This window comes from Trachypithecus francoisi, unplaced genomic scaffold (genome assembly GCF_009764315.1).
Source record: "Trachypithecus francoisi isolate TF-2019V2 unplaced genomic scaffold, Tfra_2.0 Lachesis_group5, whole genome shotgun sequence".
Taxonomy (NCBI): Eukaryota; Metazoa; Chordata; class Mammalia; order Primates; family Cercopithecidae; genus Trachypithecus; species Trachypithecus francoisi.
The window spans coordinates 3,490,287-3,509,382 of record NW_022681470.1 but is presented as its reverse complement, the minus strand read 5'-3'; the positions used below and the strand labels follow the sequence as shown (position 1 = coordinate 3,509,382).

Sequence of the window (19,096 nt, the reverse complement as noted above, 5' to 3'; positions counted from 1 at the left end):
AGTGGAAGGTGAATTTCAGGACAGAAGGTGGGGTTTGGCGTCTCAGTGCTTCTTCCCAGGTGGAATGGGGGCTTATTTCAGTAGATTTCCTTGCAAGTCCTTTAAACTTTTCAAAGCTTTCAGTTACATCTATTGCGTCTCGTGAAAACTCTAAAATAGGAAGTTTGGACATTGTTATTTCTATTTTTATGAGTTAACTAAGTTTTAAAGAGATTACATGGCTTGCCCAGGATCATGAGATTAGTAAATGGCAATGCCCAAGGAAAATCCATTAAAAAAAAAATTATTCGCAGTCCAAGATTTCAATGATCTCCAAATTAGGAAAGTAAGCATGGCGTGAAGGATTTTTAAACTATCATTTTGCATTATTCACACCACTTACCCTTCCCACTTCACTCACATCTTAGGTAACTGAGTCAACTGCATTCAAAAGAAACATTTTCCGTGTTCCTCATGGGCACATCACTGATGGCTGTCCGAAGAGATTTAACTCACTATCAATTCAAGCATGCAAAAGGACAAAACCTGTACATATCCATCTGGCTCCATAGAGTAATGCATCAAATAAGTGTTATTGTCTAAAACTATGTGCTTGCTTTTCTGATTTAGCCCTAAGTTTATAAATCCACGAGTGGGATCAAAAATGATTTTCTGATTCTAAATTTCTGAAAATCATTATATGTTTAACTGAAAAAATGCTTTAGCGGCATACAATATTACAAGTTACTCAAGCTACAGCTCAGAAGCTATATACACACACACATACACACACACACACACACAACACACACACACATATATATTTTTTGAGTCTTGTTCTGTCGCCCAGGCTGGAGTGCAATGCCGCGATCTTGGCTCACTGCAATCTCTACCTCCCGGGTTCAAGCGATTTTCCTGCCTCAGCCTCCTGAGTAGCTGGGACTACAGGCGCCCGCCACCATGCTTGGCTAAATTTTTTTGTATTTTAGTAGAGACGGGGTTACACCATACTGGCCAGGATGGTCTCAGTCTCCTGACCTCGTGATCCGTCCACCTCGGCCTCCCAAAGTGCTAGGTATACAGGCGTGAGTCACGGTGCCCGGCCGCAAAATACATTCTAAGGAATAAAAATGATTGTAGTTAGTTTTCCACAGTCCAAAGCAAGCTAATAATATTTAAAGAGTTAAAAGTGTAATATAATCATCGGTCAGGTTTCTGCAACCAACCAGAGTTGAAAGGAGTCAAATATCAGCATAATGCAGATAAGGTACTCACTGGCATTGTGGGCCTTTATTATTCGGATAATCATTTTCACCTTGTGGAAACTTTTCTAGAATTATATACTTTTATGTCTAATCAGCAAATTAGGCAGTTGAAAAGTATGTATGAAGCAACTAATATGTGTCCCGATTAGGCTAGGTAGTGTGGGTATATAAAAACAGTTTATAAAGGTGTAGGCTCCTATCCAAACCTTGGTAGGGTCAGGGGATGGGGGAATTCATTAACATATTCAATATTTTTTTACTCACCCACACCTAGAGAAACAGTACTGTTTTACATGTGCTGTAGGAGTTCAGAGAAATAATGATTAATGTGTTTTGGAATAATTACATAATAAAACGCTTTGCTGAATACAGTTAGTTTTAAAAATATAAAAATACAGGGGGGTTTGCAGAGAAATCTGTTCAACTCTTAAAATAATAATTTTTAATTTATATGTTTATATAAGAATTCCATTTTATTCCGGGCGCGGTGGCTCAAGCCTGTAATCCCAGCACTTTGGGAGGCCGAGACGGGCGGATCACGAGGTCAGGAGATCGAGACCATCCTGGCTAACACGGTGAAACCCCGTCTCTACTAAAAATACAAAAACTAGCCGGGCGAGGTGGCGGGCGCCTGTAGTCCCAGCTACTGGGGAGGCTGAGGCAGGAGAATGGCGGAAACCCGGGAGGCGGAGCTTGCAGTGAGCTGAGATCTGGCCACTGCACTCCAGTCCGGGCGACAGAGCGAGACTCCGCCTCAAAAAAAAAAAAAAAAAAAAAAAAGAATTCCATTTTATTGACATGAAATACTGGTACTTTTTTTTTTTTTGAGATGGAGTCTTGCTCTGTCATCTGGGCCGGAGTGCAGTGGTGAATCTCGGCTCACTGCAACCTCTGCCTCCCAGGTTCAAGCGATTCTTCTGCCTCAGCCTCCCGAGTAGCTGGGATTACAGGCATGAGCCACCACACCTGGCTAATTTTTCTATTTTTAGTAGAGATGGGGTCTTACCATGTTGGCCAGGCTGCTCTTGAACTCATGACCTGAAGTGATGCACCCGCTTTGGCCTCCCCAAGTGCTGAGATTATGCGTGAGCCACTGCACCTGGCCCAGTACTTTTACTGATGAGAAAACGTAATGTAAAAGGAAGGTCTGTCTTACATACAGTACGTGCTGAATCTGGGTTTTTTGAAAAAAAGCCATTGAGAAGACTTATTCCTATCTTAATTTTTAAGACATATATTACTGCAAACAGAAAAATTGTACTAGATACTAGGGATATATGAATGAATAATGCCGTTTCTGTCTTCAAGACCTTCCTGTTTGGTAGGTGAAAACAAGTGAACGAACGAAGGCATTGCAAATCAATGTGGGAGGCTCTATGAGTATGAGGCCACAGAGGAAAAGGCTGAGAGGGAAAGCTTCAATGAGTAGGTGACTTCGAGAAGGTCATCCTGGCCAGGCACGGTGGCTCACACCTGTAATCCCAGAACTTTGGGAGGCCGAGGCAGGCGGCAGATCGCTTGAGCTCAGGAGTTTGAGAGCAGCCTGGGCAACAGGGGGAAACCCTGTCTGTACAAAAAATACAAAAACTAGCCAGACATGGTGGCGCCAGCCTCTCCTCCCAGCTACTTGGGAGGTTGAGGCGGGAGGGTCACTTGAGACCGGGAGGCGGAAGCTGCAGTGAGCAGAGATCGCACCACTGCACTCCATCCCAGAGGAGAGAGCGAGATCCTGTCTCGAAACACAAAAGACAAAAACAAAAACAAAGATGGTCATCCTGCATGACAACCAGGAGGGGACAAATGTGTGTCTGTGGGAAGCTGAAATGATGGCGGGGGAGAGAGCAGGGAAAGATTCCAGAAAAAGGAAACTGCAAACAGCAGACGAAAAAGCATAGTGAATGAATAGCAAGCCTGAGACCAAACTTAGGGTTTCCTACACTTATTTCAAAGCCCTTCATTATCTATATGGAGAGGGGGAGTCTTTAAACACAAATATTTAGATCATATTGACTGAGATGTAGATATAAATGAATGTTAATAATTACTTTTCGTTATTTTGGGGTGTTAAAAATTTACTGTACAAGATTGTATTCGTTTTAAGTATCTTCTAACATGAGCCATTTTGTATTCAATTTCAGGTAGAATGCTGATCACAGCACCAAATGGGTATCTTCTACAGACAAAGTTATTTCAATAAAAATCTAGTCAGGATTTTCTGAGAGATTATAGAAACAGAATAAAAGCATTAAAACTGTTAAGTCATTCAATACGAGTACTTTGTATTTTGAAGGCTCTTAAAATTTAGTTTAGTTTATAAATTGCTTTTACATAACATATGCACTGAAATACAATTTAAGATTAGTTTTGAAAATAGGTGTTCGTTTGAACCACATCGTTAGGTATCTTATTCAAAGCTCTTTATAAAAAGAGCTTTACTATATTCCACTAAACTTATCCTGAAAATAAGAAAAATTTAACCTCATGCTATGGCTGCAAAGTTTCCGGAAAGCAGGATTTAAAACTTCCATTGTAACTTTAACCAGCGGTCATGTCAAATTTCACAACTAAGAACATTTTAACGCATGTTAACACTGAGCACAACATGGGCACGTTTTTGTTGCTATGAGAACCTTCTATTTTGTACGAGACATTGCAGCCTTGACGACGCAATGTTTGTGCCTATTTTGCGCATGTTTTTCTACAGCTATTCCTCTCCTCTAGTAATAATAGTCGAATGGCTCTGGTTTCCTCTTGCGCCCGGCCCAGTTTTTCCGTTTTAGCTTAGCTGTCATAGGCTGTGCTGCCGCTTTCTCTGGGAAAGGACGGTGAGGACTGGACGGGAGAAACCGGGAGGGCAGGCGCGGCCGTTCTGCAGCAGCTGGGCCGATGGGAAGCGAGAGGAGGAGGCTGGGCCGCGGGCTGGTTCTGTCACCCCCTCGGGAGCCCAGCTCTTCACCTAGCTCTCCGGCGCTTTTCAAAATCTGCAGTTCACAACAAAAATCGAGCAACGCCACGTCGCACAAACAGGACAGGAGGGGAGAGGGGTGTGTGCGCGCGCGTGCTGTCCCCAAATGGATGAGAAATAAGGGAAAGGAGGCGCTGGCGACCGTGTGATGAAGTAACACTGCTAGGCCCGGGACTAGTCGGGCTCCGGCCTCGGGTCTAGAGGGACAAGGTTGGGGGGCGGGTGGCAGACGCGGCTTCTAGTCTTCCCCCAGCGCGAGGGTCGTGGCGGGAAGCGGGGACAGGGCGCGCGCTCGGAGCCTTCTCCCCGCCCCGCCCCGCCCAAGGGTCTTCCTCCCCCAGAATTCGGAGCGGCCCCTCCTCCAGGCCAGGCTCGCCGCGGGGCGCGGAGCAGGCCGGGACACCGCGGCCGAGGTTATCGTTAGGCATCTCCCAGGCGACCGGCTCCGCAGCAAGATGGCGGACGAGAAAGACAGGGAAGGTAAGGTAGGGGCGACGGGGAGCCGCTGCCCTCGCCGCCCGCCGCGACACCGGGTGGCATGGGGAAGCGCCGGGTGGGGTAGGCCGTGGTCCATCTGGAGTCCCCACCCGCAGGGAGAGGGTGGCCTGAGGAGGGGGCCACCCCGCAGCAGCAGCAACCGCCCTGCCCCCGTCCCCGCAGCCCGCCCGACCTGCCGCTCCGCTCCGCCCCGCCCCGCCTCTCTCCCCTCCTCCCGCCTTCTCCCTCCTCCCGCCCTGTTCTCTCTCTCCCTCTCCTCCCGCCGCGTCCTCCTTCCCCATCTCTCGGAGGCCGGGCCTCGGCTCCTGCGCGGGCTGCGCCGGAGGCGCCGGCAGGGGGTGCTGATAATGGCCTCGTTGTTCACTGTCGCGGGGAAGTCGTCGTCGCCGCCTCCACACCCTCGCCGGGGGGTCTCGGTGCCGCAGGCGCCACGCCCGTAGCTGGCCAGGCTGTGGGCCCCGGGGGGTGGCCTGGGTGAGGAGGAGTTCTGGCCGCCAGAATCTGGCGGGATCCTCTGTGTTGGCGCCGAAACCCCGCCCTGGCGCAGCCTGATGGCGTTCGCGGCCACCATTTTGCCTCCTTAATGAGGACGCAGGAGGACGGTCTGGAGGTCACAGCCGCTGCCCCTGAGCTTCCCGGTGCTCCAAAATGCCTGCCCCGCGGCCGGCTTGCGTCGCGCAACTGGCCTGGTGTCTTGTCTTAAAAAAAGAAAAAAAAGACACACACCCAAACAGCAATTTTAATAAAGATGAAAACCAAAATCTGGCGGAGACTTTGGAACCGCTCGCGGTCCCCGGGGGACCACCCAGCCCCGCGCGGTGGCCGCCTGCAGAGGCGGGACTGCGCTTCGAGGCTTGAGGTCGCCAGATCAGAGGCATCGATGTGTTGCCTGTGCGGAGACACCAAAAAGTGGTTACGTTTATTTGCAAGACCTTTCATGTTGTTTTCAATTCATGGTGTGATTAATGGTGCGATTACAACCCGATCCTTGGTTACCACGCCCTTAGGTACTCAAAAATAATTGTGTTTGCTAGTTGGCAAAGTCACCCAAAAATATCCAAAAAGCCATAAAACAGTAAAGGTAAACAAATAGGAAGTGAAAATATTCTTCCTTTGTTTTCTTTCTGGAGTGCTCAAAACACCCTCTCAAACCATTTTTCTCTGCACAGAACCAAGTGTGGTCAGGTTAACAGCTAATATTTACAAGGAAAGAAACGAACCCTGAGATACTTAGTCACTTGTTCCGGTGATCACAGAAAATCGGCGAAGACACACATGAAACTGTGCCAACAGTCTACCTATTGATAACAAGGATACTGTGATTTTTATATAATATTAATCTGAGAAGCCAGGATTGTTTTATAGGTATTACCTTTACAAAGATGCCCTTGCATACAAAGAAAAGGGTAGTTTTAAAACTTTCCCTGAAAAATTGATGGCTTATTTTTATTTACCAAAAAAAAAAAAAAAAGGAAAACCATTAGGAGATAAACTAGCAGGTAATTATAGATATTTATTTTCTTAAACAAAGTTAGGTCAGCATGAGAAAAAACGCACTGGAGTATGGTACAAATACAGTATTTATCGGTTTTTAAAAATTGAGAGTTTTCCTGATTTTTCAGCTTTCGAACAATATTTTTCTATTTAAAATAAATTCAGAGAAACAATTCTGTCGATAACTCATAGAAGAATAATCAGGCCGGGCGTGGTGGCTCAAGCCTGTAATCCCAGCACTTTGGGAGCCGAGACGGGTGGATCACGAGGTCAGGAGATCGAGACCATCCTGCTAACACGGTGAAACCCCGTCTCTACTAAAAAATACAAAAAACTAGCCGGGCGAGATGGCGGGCGCCTGTAGTCCCGCTACTCGGAGGCTGAGGCAGGAGAATGGCGTACCCGGAGGCGGAGCTTGCAGTGAGCCGAGATTGCGCCACTGCACTCCAGACTGGGCGACAGAGCGAGACTCCGTCTCAAAAAAAAAAAAAAAAAAAAAAAAAAAAAAAAAAAAAAAAAAAAGAATAATCACTGTTAAAAGGTGGATGCCATTCATTCAGAATACATGTATTTAATGCCATTATGTAGATAAGGCATTCATTCTACTTAGAACTTTGAAAGATGCAAAGATGAAAAAGACATTGTCTTTGCTTCCAAGGAAGGTGAGATCAGTAAGGGAGACGAGATATGTACAAATCGGAGGGAATAGTTTACTGGGCTGAGTAGTCTCGGTTCCAACCACTGTGCTAGGTGTGTATCCTTGTAGTCCGTGGACAGCAGCCTGGACATCACGGGCTGTCCCCGACCTAGTGAATCCGTCTTCATTTTAACATGTCTGTAGGTGATTTGTATGTACATTAAAGTTCGAGAAGGCCGGGCGTGGTGGCACGCCCTGTAGTCCCAGCTACTCGGGAGGCTGAGACAGGAGAATCGCTTCAGGAGACAGGAGAACTGGGGAGGCGGAGGCTGCAGTGAGCCAAGATGGCGCCACTGCACTCCAGCCTGGCGATAGAGTAAGACTCCGTCTCAAAAAAAAAAAAAACCAAAAACAAAGTTCGAGAAGCACTCAAATGCTATGTCTCATTTATTGTTAACAGTTTTATGGATTAACTAATTGCAGTTTGAAGGGTATTATGAAATAAAGGCATTTTGTCAGAGGATAAGCTAAGTAGAGACTCACTTTGGTGATGAGCTCTTTTTATGGAAATAGTCCATTACTAGATTGTCAGCTACCGTATTTTGAATTTTCAGACATTACATCTAACCAATTAATCAGAATTGATTAAGTTTTGAGGATTCACTCAACTAAACTCATAAAAGACTGATGTGCAAGCTTGAATGATTTATTAATTTAAATAGGGGTATATACATTGACCCGCAGGCTGATTTTGGTAATGTAATATGCTGTTTAATGGGTACTAAGCTTTGGGTAGTGTGAATTTGTATTTGATGACCATGGAATCACACAAAAGAAAGGATAATTTTGAAGGAAGTGTTCATTACCCTGTAAGTTCCAAAAGGTCTGGAACCATTTCTGATCTGTTAATACTGAGTGTTGTGCAGAGTGCTTGGAACATGGTAGGTAATCAATAAATATTTGTTAAATTCAGAACATTTGAATTAGTCGAAGACAGCTTATGTTTTAACCAAAGCATTCCTAGCTATTTCCCTCAAACTTATTCTATACCTGAAAGTACACAAAACTCGTTTTAGGTCTCTTTTTCCCTCTGCTTTACCAATAAGGTACATTCTTCTGTTCCATCTGGCTCAACAAAACGTTTTGTTTCACAACGCCACGGTATTCACTAGCATGTATTTAAAAAACAACTACAAAAACCTCATTGTAGAAATACACACATGTTTTCAATAGTGCATCTTTAATATTGAGATTTCTAAAAGTTCTAAAAGGGGAATAAGTTTCAGGATACTCATCCTATCCACTCTTCTTCAACATTTAGAAATTAACTTTGATAGAAGTATTGAGAATATTGATAAGAAAAATTACCTCAATTCGAAGAGGCTATTGTGCTCATAAAACTTTTCTCTAAGATTATGTACGTTGAAGTTGTTATAGTTATTTGTAGCATTTTTTGCTTTCATACAGTATAGTTTATTTTTTCATAGATTAAAAATTATACAGAATTATATTAGCTAAAAGTTTAAATTTTAGAACCAAATTATTTTTAAAACCACTTTTTTAACTGAAAGAATAATGTTTGAAATGGGATAAGAAAGAATATTTTTGAAGTTTTATTATTTTTCCAAAGTTTCTTCAGCCAGAACATTTTTTGTTTTGATCTTTCTTTTTTTTTTTTTTGAGACGGAGTCTCGCTCTGTCGCCCAGGCTGGAGTGCAGTGGCCGGATCTCAGCTCACTGCAAGCTCCGCCTCCCGGGTTTACGCCATTCTCCTGCCTCAGCCTCCCGAGTAGCTGGGACTACAGGCGCCCGCCACCTCGCCCGGCTAGTTTTTTGTATTTTTAGTAGAGACGGGGTTTCACCGTGTTAGCCAGGATGGTCTCGATCTCCTGACCTCGTGATCCGCCCGCCTCGGCCTCCCAAAGTGCTGGGGTTACAGGCTTGAGCCACCGCGCCCGGCCATGTTTTGTTCTTTCTTTTCCTTCTGTTTTGTTTTGTCTGTTTAAATGGAGAGTCAATGCAACTGTTGATTCTTTGGCTCCTTAAATCTTATTGTTTCTGTCTCTTAGAGAATTTTATATAGGACTGGAAGGATCTTCTGTTTGTAATTAGATTCATGTCTAGGAAACAAACTGCTTAGGTATAAAATTCTAACTTTTGGCAGCCAGTGAGCTTTGGAAAGTATGTGAACTTTTTAGTAAGCTGCAGATATTAAAAGCTCACTCTAGGATTTACTGTTTTTGTTTGTATTAAAATATTCTTTGTTACTTTGCATGCTTTGATAACATTGCTTGATAAAGTGCCTCTAATTCAATTATCACCTCCTAGATGGAAAAGGTTTTACAAGGTTTGTTGTTTTGTTTTTGATTTCCTTCATTGTGCCACTCTTTTGAAAACCCAACATTTGGAAATACAAAGTAAAAAACAGAAATTACAGGTGCCTATTACTTTATGAAAAGGGTTCCCTTAAATAACGTTTTTTTTTCTTCTTTTATTTTGAGACAGGGTCTTGCTCTGTTGCCCAGGAATGTAGTGGCTCACTACAGACTTGACCTCCTGGCTCAAGCGATCCCCCCACCTCAGCCTCACAGCTCACTACAGCCTTGACCTCCTGGGCTCAAGCGATCCCCCCACCTCAGCCTCTCAAGTAGCTGGGATTACAGGCGCAAGCCACCATGCCCGACTAATTTTTCAAATTTGTAGAGACAGGGTTTCGCCGTGTTGGCTAGGCTGATCTCAAACTCTTGAGCTCAAGTGACCTGCCTCCCTCGGCCTCCCAAAGTGCTGGGATTACAGGCATGAGCCACCGCACCTGGCCTCAGAGTAGCTGTTGATAGTATAGAGTGTAGTCTGTGGGACAGCACAAAGGTTGAGCTTTGAAGTAAGCCTTGAATTTGAATTCTGTCTTCCCCAAGGTCTAATTATCTGATCTTAGCTGAGATGCTAAACCTAAGTAGCTTCAAGTTCCTCAGATGTGAAGTGGGGATAATTATACCCCAATGTTTCACAATGCAATGGGGACAGGGTTTCCTTATTCATTTTTACATCCCCAGCACCTACCACAGTGCTTAGCATCAAAAGAATGCTGAGGCCTGCTCACACCTGTAATCCTAGCACTTTGGGAGGCCGAGGCAGGTGGATCACTTGAGGTCAGGAGTTTGAAACCATCCTGGCCAGCATGGTGAAACCTCGTCTCTACTGAAAATACAAAAAGTGAGCCGAGTGTGGCGGCATGTGCCTGTAATCCCAGCTACTCAGGAGGCTGAGGCAGGAGAATCGCTTGAACCCAAGAGGTGGAGGTTCCAGTGAGCCGAGATCGCACTACTGCACTCCAGCCTGAGTGACAGGGCGAAACTCTGTCTCAAATAAATAAATAAATAAATAAATAAATAAATAAAGTAAAATAAAGGAATGCTGAATAAATGGGAAGGAAAGTGTTTGGTACATATCTAGCGAATTAGTAATTATTAGTTATCTGCTTCACATAAAACATAAGAGTTGGCCAGGCGTGGTGGCTCCTGCCTGTAATTCCAGCACTTTGGGAGGCCTAGGTGGGCAGATCACCTGAGGTCAGAAGTTTGAGACCAGCCTGACCAACATGGTGAAACCCTGTCTCTACTAAAAATACAAAAATCAGATGGGTGTGGTGGTGGGTGCCTGTAATCCTAGCTACTCTGGAGGCTGAGGCAGGAGAATCACTTGAATGTGGGAGATGGAGGTTGCAGTGAGCTTAGGTTGCACCATTGCACTCCAGCCTGGGCAACAGAGCAAGACTCCGTCTCAAAACAAACAAACAAATAAAACATAAAAATTAAGAAAACTTTAAGTCTTACCAATTGGGATCATACATAATGCATTCCTGTGTATTTCTGGGGTAATTTAATAGGTTTTCCTCCTGTCTTAGACCAATATAAATATCCAGTTAAGACTAACAAAAGAAGAAAACTAGCTTTTTGAAGCCTAATTTGTTTCCTCTTATTCATAATAAAACAAAATTTGAAGAAAAACTGGACTGAAATTTGTTTTTACACTGATTTATAAAATTTACAAAAATGTCTCAAGAATAGTCATAATTTTAAAGATCAAATGGACAGTGAGATACTATCTCAGGCCTGTTAGGAAGGCTGTTATCAGCAAAAGTCCCCCAAATAATAAGTATTGGTGAGGAGGTGGAGAAATTGGAACCCTTGTGGACTGTTGGTGGCAATGAGAAACGGTGCAGCTACTGTGGAAAGTGGTATGGCGGCTCCTCAAAAGTTAAAAATCGAATTACCATTTGACCCGGCAATTCCACGTATGGGTATATATCCAAAATAATTGAAAGCAAGGTCTCGAAGCGATATTTGCACAACATGTTCATAGCAACATTATTCACACCAGGCAGAAGGTGGAAGCAACCGAAGTGTCCATCGGCGGATGGAGGAGCAGGCGAAGTGCAGTGTGTACACGCAGTGAAACCTGACTCCACCTTCAGAGGGGAAATCCTGACGCGCCACCACTCCAATGGACCGGAAAGACATTATGCTAAGTGAAATAAACCAGTCAAAAAGACAAGTACTCTATGATCCCACTTACATGAGATACCTGGAGAAGTCCAATTTGTGCAGACAGAAAGTAGATTGCTGGTTGCCAGGGGCTGTGAGGAGGGGAAAACAGGAAGTTGTTTAAGGAGTATAGAGTTCCAGTTTTGCAAGATGAAAAAAGTTGTGGAGATTGGTTGCACAGCAGTGTGAATGTGCTTAACACTACTGAACTAACTATATGGTTAAAACTGGTTAATACAGTCCATTTTACATTATGTATATTTTACCACATTTTAATACATAGAAAATGTTGAGTACATTCAGAATGAAAAAAATGGTACATTGTTTCTCGAAGGCAATTTGGAAATTTGTATTAAAGAATAAATGATGATGGCTAGGCAAGGTGGCTCACATCTGTAAGCGCAGCACTTTGGGAGGCTGAGGTAGGAGGATAACTTGAGACCGGGAGTTCAAGACCAGCCTGGGCAACGTAGTGAGACCTTGTCTTTGCTAAAAAAAAAAAATAAAAATAAATAGTAATAAAGAAGTCGGGGGTCTCCTCTCTCGGCTTTGGAGCCCCCTCCCTCTGTCTCTACAGGGAAGTTTCTTCCTTCTCCCTTCTTGCCCCTTCTTGCCTATTAAACTCTCCATTCCTTAAAACTAAAATAATAATAAAAAGTGATGTCCACATGCTTTGGGCTTTAATATACTTCTGGATATTTATTCTTAGAAATATATTCTGGACCAGATGCGGTGGCTCACATGTTTGATCCCAGCACTTTGGGAGGCCGAGGCGGGCGGATCACGAGGTCAAGAGATTGAGACCATCCTGGCTAACATGGTGAAACCCTATCTCTACTAAAAATACAGAAAATTAGCCAGGTGTGGTGGCGGGTGCCTGTAGTCCCAGCTACTCGGGAGGCTGAGGCAGGAGAATGGCATGAACCCGGGAGGCGGCGCTTGCAGTGAGCCGAGATCGCGCCACCGCACTCCAGCCTGGACAAGACTCTGTCTCAAAAAAAAAAAAAAAAAGAAAAAAAAGAAAAAAAAGAAATATATTCTGAAAAGAATAAAAAAAGCTATAAGCACAAAAATGATCAATGTAAAGTTATCTTTAAATCTGAAAATATAGATAAAATTTGCATGTCCAACTAATGGAGTATACAAAATAAATTGTTGTATGTCGACTTGTTGGGTTGCAGCCAAATATATAAAAATTATATGTGTAAATGGGTAAGGACTACATGGGGAAGCCCAGGAGATGATGGTAGCAGGGTGATTAGACTTTTAGGGGCACTTATTTTTAAAATCTCATTTTAATGTCAGTTCTACAAAACTTTGAAAACCCACTTAAATATGATAATTAAAAATTATTCTTACCCACTTGTGAAAGTGTGTTTACCAGATCCTGTACTTGACAATACTTTGTAAACCTCTAGTATGGATTTTATAGATATTAAGAGTGTAAAAAAGTAATTTTAGTTTTTATTTTTATTTTTTAAGAGATGAGGTCTAGGTCGGGCGCAGTGGCTCACGCCTGTAATCCCAGCACTTTGGGAGGCCGAGGCGGGCAGATCGCCTGAGGTTGGGAATTCAAGACCAGCCTGACCAACATGGAAAAACCCTAGCCTCTCTATTAAAAATACAAAATTAGCCAGGCGTGGTGCCACATGCCTGCTATCCCAGCTACTCTGGAGGCTGAGGTAGGAGAATCACTTGAACTTGGGAGGCGGAGGTTATGATGAGCTGAGAGCTCCACTGCACTCCAGCCTGGGCGGCGAGCGAAACTCCATCTCAAAAAAGAAACAGAATAAAAGAGACAAGGTCTCACTCTGTCACCCTGACCAGGGTGCAGTGGCTCGATCACTGTAGCCTCTACTTTCTGGGCTCAAGTGATCGTCCCACTTTGGCCTCCCAAGTAGCTGGGACTACAGGGGCGTGCCGCTCTGCCCAGCTAACATTTTTATTTTTGGTAAAGATAAGATCTTGCTTTGTTGTCCAGGCTGGTCTCAAACTCCTGGCCTCAGGCATTCCTCCCACCTTGGCCTCCCAAAGTGCTGGGATTACAGGCTTGAGCCACCACATCTGGCCCATAATTTTATTTTTTTAAAATGCACTAGTAAAACTGGGAGTTTAAAAACCTGGGCTAGAATTTGGACATTGCCTTTTTTTTTTTTCTTTTTAAGATTTTGCTTGTTAGTGTCAATTTATCTGACCTTTGGTTTGAAGACTTTCCATCTAGAGGAAGATAGGCAGCTAAGGAGATAATGATACAATAATGTGATAAATGCTATGATAGTTGTACATATATGATGATTGGGTGCCCAGGGAGAGCCACCTGGTTCACACACACCCTGTTTAAATTATAGCCGCTTTTTATTCCCTCTCATAGCTGTTTGTTTTCCCTCTTTCTTGCTCTATTTTGTAGTTACCTGTAGATGTGTCGTTTGATGTCTGCTTCTCCTTCTAGACTCTTCACTTCCAAAAGGATAGGGATCATGCTTATGCTGTGATTTGCTGTTATATACCCAGAGCATGGCATATAGCTCAGTATTTGCTGAATGTTGAATAAAAGTTGCCTTTCTGAAGGAGATAACCGAAGCTTTTTTTTTTTTTTTTTTTTTTTTTGAGACGTAGTCTTGCTCTTGTCGCCCAGATTGGAATGCAATGGCATGATCTTGGCTCACTGCAACCTCTGCCTCCTGGGTTCAAGCGATTCTTATGTCTCAGCCTCCCGAGTAGCTGGGATTACAGGCGTGTGCCACCATGCTGGGCTCATTTTTTTTGTATTTTTAGTAGAGATGGGATTTCACCATGTTGGCCAGGCTGGTCTCGAACTCCTGACCTCAAATGATCCGCCTGCCTCGGCCTCCCAAAATGCTAGGATTACTGGTGTGAGCCACTGTGCCTGGCCTAATTTTTGTATTTTTAGTAGAGACGGAGTTTCACCATGTTGGCCAGGCTGGTCTGGAACTCCTGACCTCAAGTGATCCATCTGCCTCAGCCTCCCAAAGTGTTGGGATTACAGTGTGAGCCATGGCTCCCAGCCCCAAGCTTATCTTGAAGGTATAATAGCCCAGAGAACAAGTAGGGGATGGATATTTCACAAAGAGAAGAAATAACATACTTGAAATCGTGAAGATTCAGTATGCCTGAAATTTAGGATAGGTTAGGAGATGTGGGAGTTTTTATTCTTAAAGCATTGGTGAGTGATTAAAAGTTTTTAACAAGATGGGAGGCTGAGGCAGGATAATCTCTTGAACCGGGAGTTGGAGGTTACAGTGAGCCAGGATCGCGCCACAGAACTCCAACCTGGGTGACAGAATGAGACTGTCTAAAAAATATATATATATATAATAAAAATTTTTTTTTTTTTTTTTTTTTTAAAAAAACAAGAGACAATCATATTTGTTGTCTAGAAAAATCACTTGAGCAAGTGTGTTCAGTGGATTAGATGGACTCCAGGTTTGGGACTCCAGGTTTGTCCAGAAAGATAAGACCCTGAACCAAAGTGATGGAAGTCAGGAATGAAACAAGGAGATAGGCTGGAGGAAATGGGTAGATTTTGTAATAGGACAGATATGAATATTGAGTCAGGTCAGGGACACGGTTTCTGGTTGGGCAGCAGAATAAAGAGGAATAATAGACTTATGTCAATACTAGTTCTGGTCTTGCACATGTTGAGTGTAGGTGCCTGTGAGGCATCCAGGTTGAGACAGAACATAGGCAGCGCCATGTCCTTGGTACCTAAGTATCTATTGAATGAGAAATGAGAATGATGTGTGTTGGGTCGCTTGAATGTATCCCTCTGTCAGTGGTGGTTGTCTTGGGAATGGTTGAGAATGTCCAGAGAAAAAGGATACAATAAAAAATAATGTTGACTGAGGTGGGGCGCAGTGGCTCAGGCCTGTAATCCCAGCACTTTGGGAGGCCCAGGCGGGTGGATTACCCGAGGTAGGGAGTTCGAGACCAGCCTGACCATCATGGCAAAACCCCCTCTCTGCAAAAAATACAAAAATTAGCCAGGTGTGGTGGCGGGCGTCTGTAATCCCAGCTACTTGGAAGGCTGAGACAGGAGAATCGCTTGAACCCAGGGAGCCAGAGGTTGCAGTGAGCCGAGATCATGCTATTGCACTCTAGCCTGGGCAACAGAGTGAGACTCTGTCAACCCCCGCCCCCCCGCCCCCATAAAAGAGAATGTTGACTGAAAGGAGAAATTACTAGGGTCAGAACTCTGGGTGAAAATCAGTAATTGAACAGAGAAAAATAACTTGTGAATAAGATTGAAAGCACAATTGCAAAATCATGGGAAAATGAGCAAATAGTGTCACAAAAGCCAAGTAGGAAGAATTTCATGAAGGAAGCACTTAAAAATGTTGGGAAAGCCCCCCAACGGTTAACATGTATAGAGCTCTTACTCTCAAGTAGACACTGGGCTAAATGTTTTACATGTATTGTGTCCTTTAATCCTTACAGTAAATCTATGTGGTAGGTGCCTCTGTTACCTGCTTTCCACAAATAAGGAAATGGAGGCTTAGGTAAAGCAGACTTCCAGTTTCCGCTCAAAAGGAAGTCATCACTCCGGTTGCTCCGGGAGCCATAAACTGGAAGAAATATTTGTTAATTTTGACAAATTGCTGGAGGTTGCACGTGGACTGTCATGAGAGTGAGAAACTCCTGGAGGCCTGCAGTCTCAGGAGGTCCCTCACACTTTCTCCGGTTTTATTCCTAGGAACCCCACCAGGTTATTCTGGTGAAGAGCCAAGCAAGGTTGGTTTAGCAGGGGAAGGGGAAGGCAATCCTTTTGAAATATGCTAGTGCATTCTTCATAAAAAGGCCAACTTCAGTGCCCTCTGGTCTGGTCTTATCTCAAGGGATGGGAAGAAGCTGAAACTCTTGTGAAGGTCACAGCCCATTGACACAGATCCACTAAAAGACTGAGATTTAATCATAAGATGATAGAATTCTCCTCACCCATACCTTACTACCGCATTAACAGGAATACAGTTCAGTACAATTAACAGTGGCTTGCAGCTGGAAGACCTACAAGATGGAGACTCTATTTAAGGACAAGTTTGCCGGGCGCGGTGGCTCAAGCCTGTAATCCCAGCACTTTGGGAGGCCGAGACGGGCGGATCACGAGGTCAGGAGATCGAGACCATCCTGGCTAATACGGTGAAACCCCGTCTCTACTAAAAAATACAAAAAACTAGCCGGGCGAGGTGGCGGGCGCCTGTAGTCCCAGCTACTCGGAGGCTGAGGCAGGAGAATGGCGTGAACCCAGGAGGCAGAGCTTGCAGTGAGCTGAGATCCGGCCACTGCACTCCAGCCCGGGCTAGAGCGAGACTCCGTCTCAAAAAAAAAAAAAAAAAAAAAAAAAGGACAAGTTCTCAGGGAAGCCTGAAGAGGAATCTGACACCTACAACTACAGCAAACATTAAACACAGCCCTACTTCTAGCCAGATTGAGGTAAAGCCTCACACTAATGGCTGATTACTATCATGTTTAGCTTCCAACAAAAATTGACAAGACATGCTAATAGGCAAGAAAAACAGTCTGAAGAGACAAAACAAGCATCAGAACTGGACTTAGATATATGATAGGTGTTTTGCAATTATCAAGGAATTTAAAGAACTATGATTAATATGTTAAAGGCTCAGGCCAGGCTTGGTGACTCATGCCTATAATCCCAGCACTTTGGGAGGCCAAGGAGGGTGGATCACTTGAGGTTAGGAGTGTGAGACCAGCCTAGCCAACGTGGCAAAACCCCATCTCTACAAAAAAGACAGAAATTAGTCAGGCATGGTGGCACGTGCCTGTAGTCTCAGCTACTTGTGAGGCTGAGGCAGGAGAATCGCTCGAACCCTGGAGTCCATAGGCTCAATGTAGCTGAGGAAAGAATCATTGAGCTTGAAGGTATGTCACTAGAAACTTTCCAAACTGAATTGCAAAGAGAGAAAAGAATGAAAAAACAACACCCAAGATAATTTAAAAAGTGTGAAATAACATGTAATTGGAATGCCAGAAGGAAAAGAAAGAATAGAGCAGAAGAAATATTTGAAAAAATGGGCTGTGTGCGGTGGCTTATGCCTGTAATCCCAGCACTTTGGCAGGCTGAGGCGGGTGGATCACCTGAGGTCAGGAGATCGAGACCAGCCTGGCCACCATGGTGAAACCCTGTCTCTACTAAAAATAAAAATACAAAAATTAGCTGGGTGTGGTGGCGGGCATCTGTAATCTACTGGGGAGCCTGAGGCAGGAGAATTGCTTGAATCCAGGAGGCAGAGGTTGCAGTGAGCCGAGATCGCACCATTGCAACAGAGTGAGACTCCAGTCTCCTAGGGGCAAAAAAAAGAAGAAAATCTTCTGGAAATAAATTGTTGCGTCCCACCCTCAGTAATTTGGAAAGGGGGGTGGGGTCTGAAAATTTGCATTGCTAACAAGTTACCATAGAATGAGCATGCTGTTGGCCGGGCGCGGTGGCTCAAGCCTGTAATCCCAGCACTTTGGGAGGCCGAGACGGGCGGATCATGAGGTCAGGAGATCGAGACCATCCTGGCTAACACAGTGAAACCCCGTCTCTACTAAAAAATACAAAAAACTAGCCGGGCGAGGTGGCGGGCGCCTGTAGTCCCAGCTACTCTGGAGGCTGAGGCAGGAGAATGGCGTGAACCCAGGAGGCAGAGCTTGCAGTGAGCTGAGATCCGGCCACTGCACTCCAGCCCGGGCTAGAGCGAGACTCCGTCTCAAAAAAAAAAAAAAAAAAAAAAAAAAGGACAAGTTCTCAGGGAAGCCTGAAGAGGAATCTGACACCTACAACTACAGCAAACATTAAACACAGCCCTACTTCTAGCCAGATTGAGGTAAAGCCTCACACTAATGGCTGATTACTATCATGTTTAGCTTCCAACAAAAATTGACAAGACATGCTAATAGGCAAGAAAAACAGTCTGAAGAGACAAAACAAGCATCAGAACTGGACTTAGATATATGATAGGTGTTTTGCAATTATCAAGGAATTTAAAGAACTATGATTAATATGTTAAAGGCTCAGGCCAGGCTTGGTGACTCATGCCTATAATCCCAGCACTTGGGAGGCCAAGGAGGGTGGATCACTTGAGGTTAGGAGTGTGAGACCAGCCTAGCCAACGTGGCAAAACCCCATCTCTACAAAAAAGACAGAAATTAGTCAGGCATGGTGGCACGTGCCTGTAGTCTCAGCTACTTGTGAGGCTGAGGCAGGAGAATCGCTCGAACCCTGGAGTCCATAGGCTCAATGTAGCTGAGGAAAGAATCATTGAGCTTGAAGGTATGTCACTAGAAACTTTCCAAACTGAATTGCAAAGAGAGAAAAGAATGAAAAAACAACACCCAAGATAATTTAAAAAGTGTGAAATAACATGTAATTGGAATGCCAGAAGGAAAAGAAAGAATAGAGCAGAAGAAATATTTGAAAAAATGGGCTGTGTGCGGTGGCTTATGCCTGTAATCCCAGCACTTTGGCAGGCTGAGGCGGGTGGATCACCTGAGGTCAGGAGATCGAGACCAGCCTGGCCACCATGGTGAAACCCTGTCTCTACTAAAAATAAAAATACAAAAATTAGCTGGGTGTGGTGGCGGGCATCTGTAATCTACTGGGGAGCCTGAGGCAGGAGAATTGCTTGAATCCAGGAGGCAGAGGTTGCAGTGAGCCGAGATCGCACCATTGCAACAGAGTGAGACTCCAGTCTCCTAG

At 44.3% G+C, this 19,096-nt stretch overlaps 1 protein-coding gene and 1 pseudogene across 5 annotated transcripts in view; one reads left to right on the top strand and one right to left on the bottom strand.

Moving 5' to 3' along the window:
• Nucleotides 1-3,902: 3,902 nt before the first annotated feature.
• Nucleotides 3,903-4,881, bottom strand: LOC117076815 (annotated as a pseudogene). Its single transcript, XR_004434482.1, has one exon. The product of XR_004434482.1 is annotated as an uncharacterized LOC117076815 (transcript).
• Nucleotides 4,569-19,096, top strand: part of EFCAB2 (EF-hand calcium binding domain 2) — a 161,620-nt gene continuing 147,092 nt past the window's right edge. For all 4 annotated transcript variants that reach the window (XM_033200710.1, XM_033200708.1, XM_033200707.1 and 1 more), the window contains exon 1: nt 4,569-4,689. In XM_033200710.1, the coding sequence (XP_033056601.1) occupies nt 4,665-4,689 (25 nt within the window). In that variant the 5' untranslated portion in view covers nt 4,569-4,664. The remainder of the gene's footprint in view (nt 4,690-19,096) is intronic.